At 37.9% G+C, this 21,245-nt stretch overlaps 1 protein-coding gene across 1 annotated transcript in view; it reads left to right on the top strand.

Annotated features, from left to right (window-relative positions):
* The window catches only part of LOC107701079 (liprin-beta-2-like), a 46,453-nt gene that overhangs the window by 16,560 nt on the left and 8,648 nt on the right, over positions 1-21,245 (top strand). Inside the window, exons 4-16 of the mRNA XM_016503015.1 lie at positions 4,013-4,099; positions 6,463-6,576; positions 10,257-10,394; positions 12,833-13,036; positions 13,796-13,888; positions 14,165-14,293; positions 16,554-16,665; positions 17,349-17,381; positions 19,264-19,325; positions 19,453-19,528; positions 19,623-19,735; positions 20,531-20,598; positions 20,815-20,889. Of these exons, the coding sequence (XP_016358501.1) occupies positions 4,013-4,099; positions 6,463-6,576; positions 10,257-10,394; positions 12,833-13,036; positions 13,796-13,888; positions 14,165-14,293; positions 16,554-16,665; positions 17,349-17,381; positions 19,264-19,325; positions 19,453-19,528; positions 19,623-19,735; positions 20,531-20,598; positions 20,815-20,889 (1,304 nt within the window). The remainder of the gene's footprint in view (positions 1-4,012; positions 4,100-6,462; positions 6,577-10,256; positions 10,395-12,832; positions 13,037-13,795; positions 13,889-14,164; positions 14,294-16,553; positions 16,666-17,348; positions 17,382-19,263; positions 19,326-19,452; positions 19,529-19,622; positions 19,736-20,530; positions 20,599-20,814; positions 20,890-21,245) is intronic.

Here is a 21,245-nt window from a genome sequence, read left to right as displayed (position 1 = left end):
ACACACACACTGAACATCTAAGTGTCTGGCTCGGCAGCAGATGCAGGGGGTCTCGGATAGACGTCTGGCTTTAGAATGAGGTTTGTGCAGTTGCTTGTGCATGTTAAGAGCTCCTGTCTTCAGCAGCCAATATAAGGAGGAGAAGAAGGAGGAGGAGGCGACTCTGTAAAACAGGCAGAACAGTCAATGAAACCCAGAGCTCAGATCTCAGCCAGCCGCTGCAGTCGCTCCTTTATTACAACGGGTCGAGATGGGCCTTCAGCGTGGAAAAGGAAATTGACTTTTATAAGCATTTCACTTGGCTTAAAAAGGTAGGCTGAAATGTATGCTTTCTACTGTAAGTTATCCACTTTATGGATATTTCCATTCATCTTTTATTACTCACTGTTTTTTTTTTCTTTTCTCTCATGCACAGTCAACCAGTATTATTGCAAAATTTGTTATGGAATACTGATATGAGTTTAAATTATTTTACCATCTTTAGCTGTATTTTATCTTAAAGTTTCCAGTAAGAAAATAATAGTCCATTAAAATGTACAAAACAATCGGCCTAGCAACATAACAAACATAACCATGACAATATTACACAACATTACAATATTAATATTACAGTTAAACTAAGTGAAAATATGCTGAAACATGTTTAAGTTTTTTTTTTCAGTTTAATGTATAGTTTAATTTAAGTTAACTGTAAATTATTTTACCATCTTTAGCTGTATTTTATCTTAAAGTTTCCAGTAAGAAAATAATAGTCCATTAAAATGTACAAAACAATCGGCCTAGCAACATAACAAACATAACCATGACAATATTACACAGCATTACAATATTAATATTACAGTTAAACTAAGTGAAAATATGCTGAAACGTTTAAGTTTTTTTTTTTCAGTTTAATGTATAGTTTAATTTAAGTTAACTGTAATAACCCTAGATGGCGGCAGTTGCATGAAACGTAAGTCCGCAGTGATAGACGTGAAAGTAGCAGCGGTTTCTGTTACTCGGATGAGCAGACTGTTATGGAGTGGTTAGATTTGTGTAGAACTGTTTGTTGTTGTTCAAAACATCAGGCTGTATTGTGCTGGTAAGGATGCGTGCCGGGAGCTTGTGATTTGCAATAGTACAAAAGCACTTTTTATCCTGTCCAGCTTCAATGATTCTGAGCTCATTCCCTTGAACACAAACAAAAACGCTTTCACTAACTAACACTTGATATTTGGAGGAGTAAATCAAGCAGTAAAATTCAATTTAATGGTGGGGGTATGAACATCAATGTGCACACCTGTTCTTAAAGTGCAAGAGGCTTTGAAAAGCTTGCTTGCCATGGTTGATGTGGTTTACAAGACATTGTGGGATTGCAGTAAGCCGGATATGGGGCAGGTATTTGTAACGTTGCAGGAAGGTACACAATGTAAAAATCAACCAGCCATTACATTCCAAAGTAAGAAAGAAATTACAGTAATTAAACTTCACAAGGTGTAACAGTATAAAACGGTGGTTTAGAAGAGGAATGGAACGCATTACTGTATTGCAGGGAGGGGTTGTACTGTAGAACTCTCAATATTGTCATGCATTCTTGGACAGTGGGATAATAATGATCACTGTAGTTTCTTCTGAAGTAATTTCAGGCGTTTACAGTTCTGCAAGCAGGCAGTGGGACATGAAAAGGGGGAAATTCCAGGGCCTCTGGGTTGTCTTGCTTATACCCATCTCTCTGGTGAGGTAATCAATTGAACTGGTGCTCTAGAGAGCATCATGAATCTCACTGTTTGAACTCAGCTCTAAATGTTAAATTAACTATAGATCAGGACATGTAGTGGACTTCTGAAACAAGGAGACAAAGTCACTTCCTGTTGGTTTGGGTTGTAAATTCATGTTCCAGTTGATGTCTATGGTTTCCAGGTTAAAGCTGAAGTGTATTTTATGAACCACTAGCGCCACTGAATGGCAACAGTCAGTTCCAAAAGTAAAAATCCCATTCATTTTATCCATAAGGGAACTGATTTTAATGATAACTTATAAACCGTTAACGACAGAACTACTGTGAAGGTTATTAATCGATGGTATATGCATTTGTTGAAGCCATCAGTCCACATTATTTTTTAAATAATCATGTTCAAGTAGTGGAATTCCTGGTGAAAAACTACATTACCCGTGATTCTGCAGAGAATCTCTACCAATCAATATATTGTCATGAAGCAGTGCGATGTTGATCATGTATTTAAGTACTTAAATATATACATGATCAACATCGTTAAATGAATATACTTATTCATCATTTTTAATACGAAGATATCATTAGCAATGCTTTATGGGATTGTAGTTCTTTCCCTCACTTCATAAATAATAATTATACTGTTACTTTTAAGTCCTTTTGAGTTCCTCACATTAACACATTAAATGATATCACACTCTTTTCTTCTGATATCAAACTTTTTTTCTCATTACCTGTTTCCCAAGAAATAAATAACCTCAGGTTGAGTTTAAATTTGCTGTGGATTGCAATTATCATGCAGTGAAAGCCTCATGTGTGAGGACTGAGTGCTGCCTTTAGACAAGCTTAACCCTGTAACTCCTCCAGGCAGCCGGCCCTGCAAACCCTGAGTAGACAGCTTTATTGTGAGAATTGACAGCCCTGGACACAGCAAAAGCTTTTAAAAGACAGAGATTATCCATGTGGCAAGCGCTAGCTCTGCTAGCTTAGTGCTGACAAGTAAGTGACAGTGTTTTATCTCGCACTCTGCGACATGCTGTATTTACTGACGTGTTTTTTGCTGATTTAGACTGAAGAGATGGACAGAAGGTTTGTTTGATCATTAATCTTTTTTCAGCTTATGATAATTTGGGTAACTCTTTAGTATAGGGACCAATTCTCAGTATTAACTAGATGTTAATTAACATGCCTATTATTAACATATTGGCTGTTTATTAGTACTTAAAGCACATATTCTGCATGACCATATTCTACATCCCTAATCCTACCCAATAACTTAACAATTACTAACTACTAATAAGCAGCAAATTAGGAATTTATTGAGGCAAAAGACATAGTTAATGGTTTGTTAATAGCGAGAATTGGCCCTTAAAATAAAGTGTGACCATAATGTGTTATGCTAAATTGGTATATGTTCTGTCTGTCTAGCCATGCATACATCCATTTGAATTGTGCACACAATATTTGCTGAAAAATTATGATAATTTTAATTTAAAATCTATCTGTCTGTCTTTGCCTATCTATCTCAACCCTGGGGCACAACATGCTGTTGTTTCTTTTTCCATTGTTATTGTGACCCTCAAACCTTATGCAAATGACTCCATTAATTTGTAATGAGCTCCTTTATTGTGTTTCTATTGTCAAAGCTGTCAGTTCATTTTTTTGGCGCCAGCATGTCATTTAACACCTTTAAAACAACACTTAAATGTATTTGGCTTACTTGCGTATTTCTCTCTGTTGAAGTTTATTCTGTCATTGGCAGCGAGCCATTTATTCTCAAAAAAGTGGACAAGCAGGTTAGCTCCTCCTCTTGCACAACTCTCTGTTGACTTTCAGTTTCTATATGTGTGTGTGTGTGTGTACCTGGTATTCCCTACGTTATGGAGACCAAATGTCCCAACAAGGAGAGAAATACCAGTAATTTTTTACCTTGTGTGGACATTTTTTGGTCCCCATGAGGAAAACAGCTTATAAATCATACAGAATGATCTAAAATAGCAGAATGTTTTATGTAAGAGGTATATTTAGGGTTAGGGTAAAGGGATAGAAAATACATTTTGTACATTATAAAAACCATTACGCCTATGGAATGTCCCCATAAAACATGGAAACCTGTGTGTGGGTGTGTGTGATTCAGGTTTTGCTATCTGGGCTGAATGTCCCCACAAAGCGAGTATAACCTGAAACAACCCACACTTTTGGGTCCTCATGAGGAAATCAGCCACTTCAAGTGATCAAATTGCACTTACAATCCAGAAGACTTCTCTGTGTAAAAACACATGTACATGTGTGTCTCCACAGGTTAACCTCCAGTGCTCAAGCAACAATGAGACCTATCAAGAGCGGCTGGCGAGATTAGAAGGGGACAAAGAGTCTCTGGTTCTCCAGGTGAGATATTTCACTCAAGCCTCCAAGGCATTTCAACTCAGCATACTAGTCACAATGTCAGCACAATGAGAAGACAGCTAGCCAACATGCTTGTAAAACCTCACAGGGTCAAACCGGGGGACTGTGGTGTCTCTGTGAACGGAGAGGCATGTGACACTGCCGCGCTGCAGCCCAGGGTGACACAGCTGCCTGTCTAATGCACAATGGGATGGTTGTAGATCACATAGCTATGGGACAAACTTTGGACAGGTTAGGGGGTTTCTCAACATTTTACCAAGGAACAATGGTGGACACCACAGTGAGAGTTTAGCCATTATCAGCTTTAGAACGGTATGTGTTTACTGTAAACTAGCAAGCTTGTTTGTGTTCATTTAACAGAGATTTTTCCAAAGCAGACATTTTGATTTAACAGTAAATATATGTCCAGAATATGTGTCAGCTGATTTATAGATCAGTCAGTTATTTTATGCCATAAAAAATGCCACAGATGATAATATTTCTATATTGAAGGTCTTCTAGGTGGTTGCTAGGGCATTGCTAGGGGGTTTCTAAGGCTTCTAGGTAGTTAGAGTATTCTAGATGGTTGCTATGGCATTGCTAGGTGGTTTCTAGGGTCCTCGCTCCGTTCCCACGGCTCTCGGCCCCGCCCTCACTCGTCACATAGGGCATCTAGTTGGTCACTAGGGTATTCTAGATGGTTGCTAGGGCATAGCTAGGCAGTGTCTAGGACTTTTTATGCGGTCACTAGAGTATTTTAGATTGTTGCTTGGGCATTGCTAGGTGGTTCTAGGTGATTTCTAGGGTATTCCAGATGGTTTCTAGGATGTTGCTTGGGTGTCTGACTGGTTGCTAGGGCATTGCTAGGTGGTGTCTTGGGCTTCTATGTGATTGGTAGCCAGTTGCTATGATATTCTAGATCAGGGCTGGGCAATTTAGGTCATGGAGGGCCACTGTCCTGCAGTGTTTAGTTCCAACCCTAATCAAAGACACATGAACAAGCTAATCAATCTCTTCAAGATCACTAGAAAGCTACAGGCAGGTATGTTTAATTAGAGTTGGAGCTAAACTCTGCAGGGCAGTGGCCCTCCAGGACCGAAGTTGCCCAACCCTGTTCTAGATGGTTGCTATGGCATTGCCAGATCATTTTTAGGACTTCTAGGTTGCCAATGTATTTTAGATGGCTTCTAGGATGTTGCAATGATATTCTAGATGGTTGTTAGGACATTGCTAGGTGGTTGCTAAGACTTCTAGGTGGTTAGAGTATTCTAGATTGTTTCTATGATGTTGCTAGGGTGTCTGGGTTGTTGCAAGGGCATTACTAGGTGGTTTCTAGGGCTTCTAGGTGGTCGCTAAGATATTGTAAAGGGTTGCTATGGCATTGCTAAGTGGTTTCTAGAGCATTGCTAGATGGTTGTTAGTATAGCTAGGTGGTTGCTAGGGTGTTCTAGGTGGTCACTTGGTATTCTAAATGGTTTCTGGGGCATTGCTAGGTGGTTACTAGGGCTTCGAGATGGTTGCTAGGGTATTCTAGATGGTTGCTAGAGTGTTGCTAGGTGGTTAAGTTGTCTACTAGGTAGTTGCTTATTATGCCCAGGTGAAAGTAACTCATCTCTAAGTCTCTAGAAAATTCTATAAAATGAGGATTTAAATCAGTAAGCCATTTTATCGTCCACCAAAAAAAAATTATAAATCATATTGCTTAGAAAAATACTCTCAAACCTCTCCACAGCACAATTTAATCATTTAGTACTATAGTAAAAACATTACAGATGAATTATTAGCAGTTGCCGCTCAAACAAACCTAGCATTGTTTTGTAATCACCACAGAGTATTAAAGGCTTACTTGTAGTTGTCTCTGCATATTAAACAGGGGTGAAAGAAAGTATTTTAACATTAAAAAAACACTTCACCTTTAAGAAGTTAGGTTGTCTAACTCTGCAACATGTGTCAAAAAAATTGCGCTTCTCCATAGTCCTGCCCCTCTTGTGCTCTGATTGGTGGATTGTTTAAAACACTGATGAACATGATTGGCTCCTAATGCCCTCAAGGTGTTGTTCTTCTCCTTTTACCTGTCCTGCTGGTTGGCAGTCCTTCAGTTGGTGTTAAACAAAAGGACATTTTCAAAACAATTGAAACTCAAGCAGGCTCACATGTTAGCATGGAAGTATCTCAGAGCTAAGGAATGGCCGTTTTTAACTCAGATGTACACATTTGAAGGACTACATCCCTCTGCTGTTTAGGCTTTGCGTTTGCATGTGTGTTGCAATCGTCATGAGCATATCTGTCGGTGGAAACGACAGAGAAACACTGCCCAGGTTTCAGGTTAGCCTGAGTGAACATTGTCTGCTGGCTGTTGGTTTTAGGTGAGTGTTCTCACTGACCAGGTTGAAGCTCAAGGAGAAAAGATTAGAGATCTTGAAAGTTCCCTGGAAGAACACCACCACAAACTCATTTCTACTGAGGAAATGCTCCAACAGGTAAGATCGCATGCTTGCTGTCATTTACGTCAAGTTTTAAGCAGAATTGTGAAGATTGGCAAAACATTGTTTACCACCTGAAACTTGAGCAATCTGTACATTTCCATCAGTTTCAGATTTAATTGTGTAGACCTGACTCAGATTAAATGTTCAGACTCGGTGCATATTTTCAATGTACTAGATGTATGAATGTGGGTTACCAGTTGTTTACTCAGTCCTGGCATAATTACACCCTCAGACCTTCATATCCATGTGTGTCTCTACAAAGTTTGTTGTTTCTTTGTGTGGATGATATTATCATAAAGTATGATAACTGTGCATGTTTTTGTGTGTTTTACTGTTTAGTGTGTGATTAACTGGCTTAAACTGGTGGATCTATAATCACACTTGTTTAGCCACAGTGTTAGTGTTTGCTGGTAAGTGTTCCTTTGATTTGCATAGAGAAATGGTTTAGTATAATTTCTTAAGTACTGTTTTTGAAACAGCTATGTTAATATTTAGCATTGCCAAGTGAAACCACAGAAATATATGCTTATTTGTGGGGAGGATAGTTTTTAATGTTTTATTATCTGTTGAAAAAAAATGCATACTTACTCCGAAAGAAAGGATTTGAGTCATTGTGACAATGTTTACAAAAGGTTAAATGATTAATATGTTTTGCTCGTCACTTTTTTTTTCTTGGAATTCTGCTGGTAAATTATTTATTAATTCATTAAATATTATTTTAAATAATTATAAAAAAAAAATACATTATAATGTAACACAATAATAATAATAGCAAATATTTTAATATTAAAAAATATATATCTTTGATATTGTTTATTTAGATACATAAAGAATAATAAAAATATTAATTTAGAAATTATATAATCTAATATAATTGTTTGACATACCAATTCAGTTAAATTTCATAACATTTTAAGGTTACATTAGTGAGAATTGCCCACTTTGCCTGGGATCATGTTCAGGATTCCATGACAGGAAGGCTGTGTCAACAAATGCTAGAGATGGAGAGATAGAGAGAGCCCTCATGTTTTCTTTGCTTGATGGGGCAAGTAAACTCTCTTAGTCATGGAAGTTTTCAGCTTAGTCATGGCAGTTTTCTTAAATACCATAGTTCTTTATAATAGGTGGATCCTTGCACAACAAAAAAAAAAATCCACGTCCAGGCACTCACATAGTCAGCAAGGTAAAACGCCTTTATTCTAAGACAGGGCTACATATTAAAGGGGTGGTTGATTGCGATTTCAATTTTTTAATGTTAGTTAGTGTGTAATGTTGCTGTTTGAGCATAATCAATAAACCGGGCTCAAACTGATAAGCGATATTAGCGACGCAGTTGTTTACAATACAACCGGAGGACATGCCACTGTGGTGAGGGGTGGGACGTTTAGACACGCACTAGAGGCGGTTTAGCCAATCACAACACACTGGGCTAGCTAACCAATCAAAGCCCATCGCCTATTTCTGAGGGCGGGGCTTCATAAAAGTAGGAAATGATCAGCGCGTTTCTCAGAAGAGACAGAGAGGTGTGGAATAAATGTAAATTATGTGAAAAAGAATGCGTTTTTTTTTTTTAAACGAATTAACACATGTTAGACTGCACCCCATAAACACAATCAAGCCTAGAAAAAAACCAGTGAACCACCCCTTTAAAAAGACACCAACACATATCAGCCCAAGCAGGACTTTGTCAGGGTGTTCGCCAAGGCCTGCTTGGGCTGAGACGCATTGGTGTCTTTTTAATATGTAGCCCTGTCTTACCAACAGTGCAAAGAGCTGTTTTAGTTTATTTATCTGATTATGGATAGTTTAAGCCAGGGTTTCCCCCTAGTGGAAGTTTGTGAACCCCTAGAGGGTTTTGAAGTAATTGCAGGAGATTCAAGAGATTTTGATAGAAATTTAATGTAAGCCCTCATAGTTGTGTTACAGTTGTGCTCATTAAAATGTATTAATTAAAAAGTAAGTAAAAGTGATTTTATAAGAAAAATAACATTTCACATTAATTCAAATGTGAAAATGCAACATTGTAAAATTCATTTTATTCACATTAGATCACATTAACTTGAAGTATATTTTAAATAATGATTTATAGTAGGTAATAGGAGTTCAACTGCAAAAAGTGTGTGCCCCTCTGGTTGTGACAGCTTAATCTATTCCAGTGGTTCTTTAAAAAACTAAAATAAACAACAACAAAAAAGAGCTTATTATAAAAGCGTGATTTTTTTTTTTCTTTCTAGACCTGGAAAAGTCATGTCAATTATAAAGTAATTTAAAGTAATGTCTTATTACTCTTATTACATGGGTGTTTTTGTACATTTTATGAATATACATTTTTAATTAATTCAAAACTCTATATTACATTTACATTACATTTATTTGCATGTAATCATTTAGCAGACACTCTTACCCAAAGCGACTTACAAATGAGGACAATAAAAGGCAATCAAAACCAACAAAAGAGCAATAATATGTAAGTGTAATATGTAACATTTTTAATTTATATTGAGTAGAAATGTTTTAGAGATTTGTTGAAGAGAAATGTTAATTAGAGTGTTCTAGTGTACTCTAGTAATATGTTGTAGTAATGTAATTCTTATCCAGTAAATCCCAAACAGCTGGAAAAGTTGTGGAGCCTTTACATTTTTATTGTGGCCAATGAGGGTTTTTGGAGCAGAAAAGCTTGAAAACCATTGCTGGACTCCATGATCTGTGATGTTGGTGGCTGATTGTGACTCATGTCCACTGTATTATACAGAAGCAAGAGATCATCGATATACCAAGAAACTTTATGATGCATTCATTGGTTTTCATCCAACATCACTATGTCTGGGACTCACTTGACATACATACTACTAGATTAAACTAAGTATGAGAAAATAGATTTAGAGACATGAGCACACCATCTGAGCTTTCTGATAGTTAGAATGGCAAGGGACTTGTGTTCTGATTTAGAAACTACAAGGGGGAAGTACATAAGGTGAAAGAGGAAGTGATTGTGCGATTTTTAAAAAAAATCATCAGTGTGTTTGAGGGTAATTCTGGTCAAAGTATGAGGCATAACTAGGACCAGACACATTTTTTTTTTTTTTTTTTGCTGCACTGATTTTGGGGGAATTTAATACATTTGGCAAACTATTTACTAAACAAAAGTTCATGAGGCAGACCATTTTTTACCTGATACCATTGTAATACTGTGTAGTTTTTCAAGGTATACTGTAGGAATATTGTAATCATTCGGCACAATAGTAAATATCAAAATACCACAGTTTTACCATCTGATACCATCATCATATCACCACAATGCTTTTAGGTTTTCTTATGTGCACAAAACAATTTATGCCCTTTTTAAACACTGGTTAGCAAAGGTTCTCCGTGTCCTGCTGAATTTAGCCCATAGTATCAGGAATGCTGAGAAACAAAGTTTCCCTCTTTTGGCCCTCCTGACTTTCTCACATGCAGGCACCAGAGAGGCAGAGGAAGTAAAAATAGCGTTCATTGCTTGAGTATATTTAGTGGCGCTTAGCTTCGGCATAACTTACCGTTACTGTAAGAGAACTTGGCCAGTGGAGCAGCGAGGAGCGTCTGTGTGCCGTGTGATTGTTACTGTATACAGTACAACTGTGTGGGTGTATTTGTGTGTCACCATGTGTTCGCTAATGTGTGTGCATGTGCTTTAGGAGCTCCTCAGCCGAACCTCACTGGAGACGCAGAAACTGGAACTCATGGATGAAGTTTCCTATCTGAAACTCAAGCTAGTCAGCATGGAGGAGGAACACAACCACATTGATGAACAGGAGCAACATCATAAAGCCGAGGTACTGTATCAGTCTGTCAGTTCATACAGGGCAATGGGTTCATCTGTTAAGAGATGGTATTTGTTTAAAATCATATTATTGTAGTTCTCTAAATAATTATACTTGTTTAGATTTGTTGACTAGGAATGATTTTGGTTGACTGAATGATGCTATTTAGGTCTTTTTGAGGTCTTTGTTGTCCACCTGTTGGCTCTAATTCAGTTGAAACCACACACACAGAAAGCAGCCATGTCAGTATATGTGTTGTTAAATACATTTAGAGGTGTATTAATAAAAAAGTGTATGGTTCTATAGAAGAGAAACTGATTTCAGGCACAATATTGTGGTTACCAAGAGCGTCATGTTGAAATACAAGATCAGTAAACATGCTCAAAAGGTTTTGAGCTGATATTTAATCTGATGTTTCCATATGGTGCATGGAAACATAACTAGGGGACAGGGAAGTCATGGTGGCATGTTTATGTTGTGGTGTGTATATGTAGATCCTGTAGATTTATCGCCTCTTAACACCTAATTACTTCTCAGACTCGCAGTGTAATACACTGTGTGCCGAGCCAACAGACTAAGCAGAGACTTTAAAGGAGCATCTGTTCTGTGCTTTATTTTTCTTGAGCATACTAAATCTCTGGCTTTCTGTCTAAAGATGGAATGGTTCCTTTTTCAAAACATTTTCCCAAACAGCAAGTGAACGGGTTTCCCACAGCCATTGGAAAACCTGGAACTATCAGAGAAATCAAAGCCTTGAAGAGCCATTAATATTAACAGAAGCTTAAAGTCATGGGAATTTTCATAGTGAATATACATTTGTCTTGGTATCCTCGGCTCAAAATGTTTCATCTGCTTAAAGTTGTTCTTTGTGAGTGCAGTCTATATTGAAAAAGTCATTAGTCATTAGAAGGCTTTTCAATTTCTCAATTAGTATGTGAACATTCTCCTGGTGTTTAATTTCAGGTAAGTATACCAAGGACTCAAAGAGACCAAAAACAGGAAGGAGTTTGACTCTGAGCCAATAGTTGTCTCATTGTTATGTCTTTGACATTCGTTTGAGTCGGGCTATCACAGAGACTCAGCCTTTCCACATTGACAGTGTGCTTACAGAAACATGATTTTCAGATATGTACACACACACATTCCAACCCCACGTACCACAAATGCTCCCAGTGCCAAAAAGGCAGTGTGCTGATAAGTGAAGATGCTAATCAGTAGAGACACAAAAGCATGCGGTGGGCCTAAATGGGAGATAGTGACAGGCAGTTTGATGAGCACAAAATGACAGATGCCAGAAGTGCTCAGTGCTTGTCTTGACGAGTGTTCAGCTGCACACAACATGCACATGCTTTTTAACACATATCTGCAATGGGTGTCATTCACCTTTAGAAATGAAGCAAAAAGCGAAGGAAAGGCTTCTTTCTTAAATTTTTTCTCATAAATCCATAATGTTACTGCACACTCTTCGTTCTGTGGTAACAGAGCTGTCCTTGCATTTGTTGCATCAACAAACACTGGCCTAAAGGGTGACAGCTGCAAGGCTCCATTCAACAGGACGGAAAGGCTGAAATTCACTTTGAACATACCACAGGCGCAAAACACTTTCACCACACACATCTCCTCCACTCTCAAACCTTCAGCATAGAGCTAAATATAAGCGTGGAACGTGTGCCTTATCATCAGCTTTAGCATCAACAAGGAATATCATATTAAACTTCCGCTGGCTGACAGCCTTTGCATTTCTGTCAGAATAGCCAAGATTAGCCTGACTAATCATTCACTTGTTCACAAGTGAAAAACAAACTGAACATTAACATGCTCCTTGCTAAAGTCAGATCTTGTAATTGGTGCATGGTACCGTCATACGTCACAGATTAAGTATTACAGATGCCCAACATTTATTTGAATCACAAGCACCTGCATTTTATCCTCTGAAATGCAGTATATTGGTTCCCAGAAAAGCTTGTCCTCATATAGACCCTTCTTTAAATTGAAAAGTAGGTCAGTAAATTTTTTTTACCGGCAAACAGTAGGTCACAATGCAGGTCCCTTCACCACCTTTACCATTTATACAGAAGAACGTTATTTCAAGCATAAAACATTAAAAAATGCTGACAACATGGAAGGTATGTGTATACACACTGTTGGGCATTGGTTGTGGACAGATTTATTTTTTTTTTTTTTAAGTTTGTTTTAAGAGAATTTCTTTTCTAAAAGTCCACAGGGCCAAATGCTAAAGAAAACTGAACCTGAACCTCCAGAAATACTTGTCTGGAGTGGACATGTGACTTATTAGATTCTAAAACCTAAAGTCCACAAAGCCAAAAATGAATATGCCTATTCAGAGAACTCCGATTAGTCATAAGACCACCTATGTCTATGTGTAACCGTGTTTCCAAATCTGATCAACGTTTTCCTTTTTTCTGGCTTTCTTGTTTTTGCTCTCTCAGAGTGTGGTTAATCTAATTAGTGAACTACAGGAGCAGATGTGTAAATTCCAGGAGGAAATCAGCAATCGCATCCAGGAGCAGCGAGCCCTGGAGAGCCTGGGGGACAGTGGCACACGCGAGGCTCTCGACCAGAGCCCCGATGTGGGCCCTGGTGCCTCTGATGCTGAGGAATGCAGCTGCTGCTGTAGAAGTAGAGGAGAGAATGTAGGCAGATCCTCATTATGTGGTGGACTTACTTCAAGACCGCCTTTTTACCTCCTTGCTTTATCCTAAAACATAACCATTCCCCCATCTCACTTTTGGACACTTCAACAGGAATTACTACTAACGGCCTCTTCCTACAGTGAATCCAATTTGTCTGTGGACTCAACTGTGGGAATCTCATGGTTACTGGTGTTTGCAGTGTGTTCCGATGACAGAATGTCATTAATTATTTTGGGTGTAAACCTGCATGATGGAAGTTCACTAACGCTAACGGTTGCTGCGTAGATCCAGAGAGCTTCCAGAAGTTTTGTGGGCTTAGTGGTGACTCTATTAGATTCTTTTCCTTGATCAATTTGGGCAGTTTTTGAGGACCCAAGTTATCTTTTTAAGAAACTAATAAGGTTTTCCAGGACTCTCCAGAGCTTTCTTGTGTTTTAACTGCACGGTGTGTGGGTTTCATGGGTCAGTCCAAACCCTTTCTCCTGAATTCCTTTGTATTGATATGAATGACCTTAGCATGGAACCCCTGAAGTGGAATTTGTAGGAAAAAAGCCCATAGAACTTTCGAGTGCACACAAGAACATTTTTCCACATGCACAAGAAAGTCTCAGGGTTTTATTTTTCTGCAAAGTCAATTTAGGGGCTCTGTACCTTAGACAGAAGCATAGTTTTTCCAGGAGCAGTTGCCAGAATGGTTGGATATTTGCCACTGCAAGGTGGTGTGTAATTTGTTCTTCTTTGTTTCTGTTTTTTCATCAGGCTTTGTTACAAGAGCTTAGCCGCCTTAAGAGCAAAGTTGAAGAACTGGAGGGTGAGAAATCACAATATGAAAGGAAGCTCAAAGCCACTAAGGTAATGCATATTTAATCTGGACTCCTATTAGCCTTTAGTCTAGTATCTTGTCGTTCTGTATTGTTCATTATGAACTTTAACTGCCCTATCAGCATTTACTAACAGTCTCTTTAGCCATATTGGCTTAACCTTAAATGCAAACTCTTGTCAATGCAATTTCTTGCCCTGATCCCGTAACTCTTCTATACATACTTTTTATTCAATTGTTCACTGCACTCTCACAATCTCTTAAGCTCTTAGCATAATGAACGTCCCTCTGGCTTTCTCTTCCTTCAGCTTTCTATCACCTATTCCCTCCATGTCTGTTACCAGTCGCTCATGACCAAGCTTTCTACACTGAAGCTCACGGTCGAGCACACTCAGGTAGAACGACAGCATTGGGAGGAGAGCTGTCGGACAGCTCAGGTGCTTAACCCTGCTCCCCCTCCTTATCCCTTGTCATCCTCCCTGAGTAGTATGACACAAAGGAGAGGGTGATGATGGCCCTGTCCCAAAATGGCACCCTCAGTCCATGCGGTCCTTTGAGTTCACATGACGTAATGTTGCTGGATAACTGACCACTATAGCTTCCTTCAAGATCTGTTGATGACACATGGGGAGTACCCTTTTGAATCATAAAATGGGACAACCTACGGTCTCGTGGACCATAGGGACACCCAAAAATGAAAGACCACATGACCGCAAGTTTGCATCAAGAGTGCCATTTAAGACAGGGTTGATTTCATAATATTTCCACTTCTGCTCAGGAAGTCTACATTTTCCAAGCTTTGTCATAGTTCCTTGAAAATGTCCACTCCTTTGGTTGTTATGCCTCTCCGAGCTCCCAGTCCTTGTGCCTCTTGAACCCTCTTCCATCTATATTTGTTTTATGTCAGGGGCATCCAATCCGGGCCACTATCCTGTAGAGCTTAGCTACAACCCCAATTAAACAAACCTATACCACATAATCACACTTTTGAGGATCACTCAAAACTTTCAGGGAGATGTGCTGGAGGTAAACTTTGCAGGAAGGTGGCCCTCCAAGAAAGAGATTAGACACCCGTTTTACATAACTGATTGGTACTCGGTCAGTTGTTGACAAGCTCTTCACTAAATATTTTACGATAATCTTGCAGCTTCATGATCCCCAGTTTTTAATGGTGACCCGTTTAGACGGCTTGCAATTGCTCAAGAGCTTTAGCCAAGGATAGAGCTCCACATGGTCTAGCGGCAATCTTTTAAACCACATTATGTGTGGAAATGAGCAGTGTAGGGAAACTGAACATGTGGAAGGGTTACTATAGATCATCTATCTCTGTTTGTGTGAGTACTTGCTCGTTAGTTTGGGTTCGTATGACTTCATTCTCTGGTAGATTGTCGGGACTGTCCATCTTGGGAACAAGGGTTGAGCAGTTGGGATGTAAACAGATTCACACACTATATCTGTACATACAGCACATTCTTTATGTACATTTCATCATGTCTTATTGTCTTCTATAGCCTGTAATGAAATACTACAAATCCTTTTTCCCTAGTTTAGTCATGTTTGCCTGTTACTACCCACGCAACCTTCTCTCATGTTTGACTAAACAATGGCTGATGAGGGAATGTTTATTTGTGGTGCTGTTGGTGGCACAGAAATTACAGGAGGGTCATATGTCATGCTATGTGCTAACATTTGAGCATTTACAAGGTTAGGACACTGATGTAAGGAATCTGCTGCCAAAGAAGTTTTAGCCAGTCTCAAAGTTCTGATGGGGATGATGTGTGATCTCTTCAAGATGATGTAATGCGAGAGTCTGAAATCTGTTATCTTGATTTAGCTAGCTAGAAAGCTACAGTGTGGAAAGAGTTTTTGTGTTTGTTAATTCAGCTCAAAATAAATAATTTTGTGCCTTTTTTCAACCTTGTAGCCTACTGTAGTTCCAGCATAGCTACTTGAATGGGTTTTCTGGGAAATCATGTCAGAGAGTTGTGCTAGCATTTTGGTGGTGGTATCCACCTTTTTCTTCAACGCGGAAGTAAGCCTGTTGGTGAGACTTCCGGTTCATTAGCCGCTATAGGTAAATAACGAGGAGAATAACAACGTGCAGTAAACGGTAAAACTGTTTGCACTACAAACCAGTGTGTTCATAATTCAGATAATACATTCAAATAATATGATAAGACACACCAACTTTCAATATCAAGCAGCAAAACGAACTGTTTTGTTCAGCTAAAAATAGCTGGACGGAGTGGATGCAGATGAGACCGGAAGCCAGACCCATAGAATTTACAAATGGCCGTGCCCATTTTTACGACAAGAAAAAGGTGGATATGAACGGTAGCAATATTCTACATATGAAACCGAAAAATCTTACTTGTTTGTGGTAGTCCAACTTTTTTTTCCCTATTTTGTGACAATATAGTGGGTGTTTTTAAGTGTGAATGTACCATTTATCACCCCCCAAAATGGGGAAGGTCATTTTAACCTGTATTTAACCCTATTGTGCCTGTCACTTTTGTGTTGTCAGTGTCAGATTCCCCTGTTCTCCCAAAAAGCATTCATATTAAGATACACCGTTGTGTAAACTGTGGACCTTGTTTTCTTTTTTCTTAAATGAAAATGTTAATAAAATGGTGGTTTAATCTAAAGATATTTTCACTGTGATCTGAAATGTGCTAATCTGCTAAAGTGTTTTTTTAGACTGAGATTGCCAAACTCCAGCAGCTGCTTGCTACGAAGAATGCTGAAATCGAGTGTCTACAGAATCAGCTTCTGTCCCGAGGAACCATCAACAATGACATCACAGAGAGAGGTACCTCTAAGAAGATTAAATCCTAACGGTTGCTGAAGTGAGGCCTACTGAGGCCTTAGTGCAGAATAATTTAGCATTACATTAATAAAAGACACTTTCCACTAATAAGGTACAAAATAGGACCTGAAACCCTTAAAAATGAAGTCTTAAGGATGGTTTTAAACCCTGATTAGTTTGACTGTTGAATTTTGCTATTTTCTAGCAATAAACATCAAAGAAACATCAAAATCAAATAGACAAAATGTATGCATTTCTAAATAAGTTTGTGTGTGTGTGTGTGTATGCAGAAATGAGTAACAGGGTTGCAAATTTAGCCAAAATTAAGTTTAAGAACAAATGTTGATTTGAAATTAACTTCTATTTCCCATCAATTAAATTAAATAAAAAAAATTCTTATGATAACATGGGTAACAAGGATGATGCTAGATTAATTTTACATTAGATGATAATTTATCTATCATACAGTCTATAATAGTGTTCACACAGTTTTTTATGCCTCTGCTGCTTTGTATAATATAATAATCTGACACTGATGTTTACCCTGTTTGTGGAAAGTACCAAATACTAGCTGCATGGGAGTGACGATGTGTGCTGAAAAATGTTTATGTGTGTGTGTTGAAATGACTAACATATGGATCTTTTTGGTAATCACTACCTCCGCTCTTCACCACTTCCTGTTGTAGAGGAAGTGTGTAAGAGAAAGCTGAGAGACAAACGTAAGCGCACATTTCAAAGTCACATTTCAGATCCTCCCATGCTGTCCCCCTGTGTGTTTTGAGCATGCAGTGTGTGTGTGTGAGAGAGCGTGTATGTGTTTGATTGTGTGTGTGTGTATGCAGTGTGAGTGTGTGAGAGCGTGTATGTGTTTGATTGTGTGTGTGTGTGTGTGTGTGTGTGTGTGTGTGGAGTGGGTGTTAAGTGGCTGAATCATGCTCGTCACACCCCGCAGCCACTCTTTGCTTTCCCATGGGTCTGTGAGCTAAAACTCATTAATATAGTACCAGGGCCAGTTCAAAGAAAGGATGAATCAACTACTCACAGCTACTATGTTTTGTATGTTGCTGAACTTCATTTTAGCACATTTTAGCAGTTAATCTCATAATTTGTGCATTATTAACAGCCCAATAGTGGGTGTATTTTATTGACTGTGAAGTATTACTCAGTCATCACAGTGTGTGAAAAGACGGTGTAAACCTTTGTATATGTGAAGTTAAATGTAATACACAATTAGAAAATAATATTAATAATAATTAAAGTATGCAGTATAAAGTTTCAAATGTAATATATAAAATATTATATTATACATTTAAAAAAAGCAAATATAATATTATAAATTGATTTATAATATTGAATTATTAGATTTTATTTGTAATTCTTTATTATGTGATGTTAAATATATTGCACAATAATTAGAAAATATTATTAATAAAAATGTATACTATAAAGTATAAAAAATAATAAATTTATTTCTATATATGGTGTTGTGAAGGAAGGTTTCCTTGCTGGAAATACTAGGTCATACTAGTTTAAGGAGGTCATGCTGGTTTTTCAAACATGGTAGCTGGTTCACTTAATTTAGCTGAGGTGGTCAGCCAGCTCTAACCAGGTTAATGCTGCAGGATGATGTTGAGGTAACTGACGTGACAGAGGCAGTTTGTCTGAGCATGAGTCTTGAAATAAATCACTGCTTGGCTAAAAAGCATGTGTCAACCTGGACAAGCATGTACACACTTAGAGAGAATGTTGTTTTAAAGAGTGCAAACCTTCAGAAAGACCATCACGTCTTTCTGAACTTTTCTGGACTGTCACTTAACAACAGAGACTTTTTTTTCCCTGGAGGGCTGGTTTACCTCAACATCATCTCTCAGTGTGTTTTGTAAATGAAGTGTGTCACCACAATGCAGTGTTGGATGAGTAACTAACTAAAAGTAGCAACATTTTATTTAGCTTAACTGTAGTTCAGAAAAGTTCATTCATTCTAGTAAATCAAAGTCGAATTCTTTCTAGTCAATCAATTTGTCCTAAATGTTTTTCATATACTCCAGAATATTTCATTAAATCTGCTGTGCATATCTATGTTCATTTAAATTAGGGTGTATTCTAGTATTGTATTTATTGTAAATTTACACATTCAGTTTTGATGCTGTCAACCTAATCAGTGTTCATTTGTTCAAAACTTCCATTGGTTTTTGAGTCAGAAATATATGTCTCAGATCAAATTATGAATTATATCATTTAGATCAGGGGTGTCAAACTCAATTCCTGGAGGGCCGGAGCCCTGCAGAGTTTAGTTCCAGCCCTGCTCCAACACACATACCATGTAGTTTTTAAATAAGCCTGAAGGACTTGATTAGTTGGATCAGGTGTGTTTAATTAGGGTTGAATCTAAACTCTGAGTTTGATATCTAAAAAAAATCATCTAATGAAGTTTGTTTTTGCAAGTAGATTAGTGTATGTAACTGCATATTAGCGAATCTTGCTTGTAGTCTAACTACATTGAAAGTCTAATGCTACTTATAATTTAAACTAGCTTCCCCAACACTGCCATAATGATGTAATGGTGCATATATTAACTGAGTTTTGCTCTTTATGTTCCAGATCAAGAGCTGCAGAGGTTAAAAACTGGAATGGAGACGCTAATAGCTGCCAATAATGAAAAGGTAAGTCAGCATCTGTGCACTTTGCATTTATTAACAGGTCCAAAATCTGCAGGAAGCAGCATGCATTTTGTAACGGGTAGAGGGGTTTGTTTATAGACTAAACATCAACTCCATTTTGTTTCTGAAGGATCGACACATAGAGGAACTCCATCTTCTGTTGGTCCAATACAGAAAATTGAAGGACAGCTTGGCCCTTTCTCAAGGTACCTTTGAGTAAAACTTAATTTTACTATTTTAATGTTTTAGTCACCGTTACTAGATGAATTTGACCCTGAATGTGGTTCTGTGTCTCTTCAGTGACCAACGATATGTTGCTGTCTGGCAGCAGTGAAGAAGATCTTAATGGCACTCGAAAAATAAGAGCCCCGACGCATAAAGCATACTCTGACATTGTCAGATCAGAGCTACAGGTACTGTTCAAGGTTTTAAACGGGTCATATCAGAGAAAAACTGCATGATCTTGCTTTTTTTGAATTCCGCTTACATTCCCTTCCTAGTACAACCAGATCATTTATGGAAAAACAGGTCATTCAGAAATCATCACAATGTTGCAACCATAAGCACATTAACAGAGTGGGTAGTTTTACATGTGAAGAAATTAGCCAATAATAATTTATATATAGAAGTCTATATGCACTACCATTTAAAGTTTGGGGTTGGTACGATTTGTTTAATGTTTTTGAAGGAGGTCTCTTATGCTCACCAAGGCTGTGTTTATTAAAAATACAAAAATACGTAATTAATAAAAAAATATGTAAAAATTTCCTGTGACGCAATGCTGAATTTACAGCAGCCATTACTCCAGTCTTCAGTGTCACAGAAGTCATTCGTGCTGCTTTGTGGAAACTATAATGCATTTTTTATCTTTGATAAATAGGAAGTTTAAAAAAAAAAAACAGCATTTATTTGAAATCTTTTGTAACTCTTTAAATGTTTTACTGTCACTTTTGAACAGTTTAATGCATACTTGCTAAATAAAATAACTGAATTTGAATTTCTTTCAAAAACAAAAATCTTTCATTTGAAATTGTCAGAGACAATGTGGAAAAATTACATTGTTTGTTTTTTGGTGCAAGAAATCTTGACTAACATTATAAGCGGACTTCAGGGGAAATCCTAAAATGCTAAAAGGCGTAGATTGTGGTCTCCGTATTTCCATTCAACTTTGGTTAGGTTTTAAGTTCTACTTCTTTTACTCTCCACAGATGTCTTCCCGAGGCCCGTCACCACTTCTGGTCTCTCCTCCGTGTTTACAGAGGGAACTGGACTCCAGGTGAGCGAGCAGTTGTATTAATAACAGTACATTGATGATAGCAGAGTCTCAGTGGGACGCTGTTCGTAAAGGCAGTAGGGATCAGGAGGCCTCTTTGGGAGGAGGACCATTTAGTTGCAAACTCGCTGTCCTAATCATTCACCCAAGCTAATGTGATTTTGTCAACTCTATCTCTGTTCCTTGCACTCCATCCCATTCTATCCTTCTCTGACCCAGCTTTCGCAGTATACAGCCCTCCATGGAGACCTCGATGGTATGCATTGGCGACTTGGGCTTTTACAGCAGACAATGGCAAGTGGAGTGTGTGTGTTTGTGCTGGTTTAAAATGGGTTCTAAAGTAGCAGTGGCCTTGTTCTTGTAATGTTTTTGCCACACACCACACACGCTGTTAATAAATCGATCTAGTTGAGGCTGGAGCATTTCCTTTGATATTTCGATGTTTTCAATATTCCTCTGGTGCAACAATCAATTACTAGATACATTTAGCAGAAATTATCATTTTTGCAGTATATGTGCAACTATAAAATAATTTTGCTAACTTTTTTGTACACTGTGAAAGAGAAAAAAAGAAAAATAAATGGTTAAAAAAATTCAATTGAAAAATATGTATGTTAACGGTACAAATGTAAATGTAATTTTTATATATA

This window comes from Sinocyclocheilus anshuiensis, unplaced genomic scaffold (genome assembly GCF_001515605.1).
Source record: "Sinocyclocheilus anshuiensis isolate Anshui unplaced genomic scaffold, SAMN03320099.WGS_v1.1 scaffold1423, whole genome shotgun sequence".
NCBI lineage: Eukaryota > Metazoa > Chordata > Actinopteri > Cypriniformes > Cyprinidae > Sinocyclocheilus > Sinocyclocheilus anshuiensis.
Note: the sequence above shows the minus strand (reverse complement) of the source record. Positions and strands in the feature narration are given on the sequence as shown.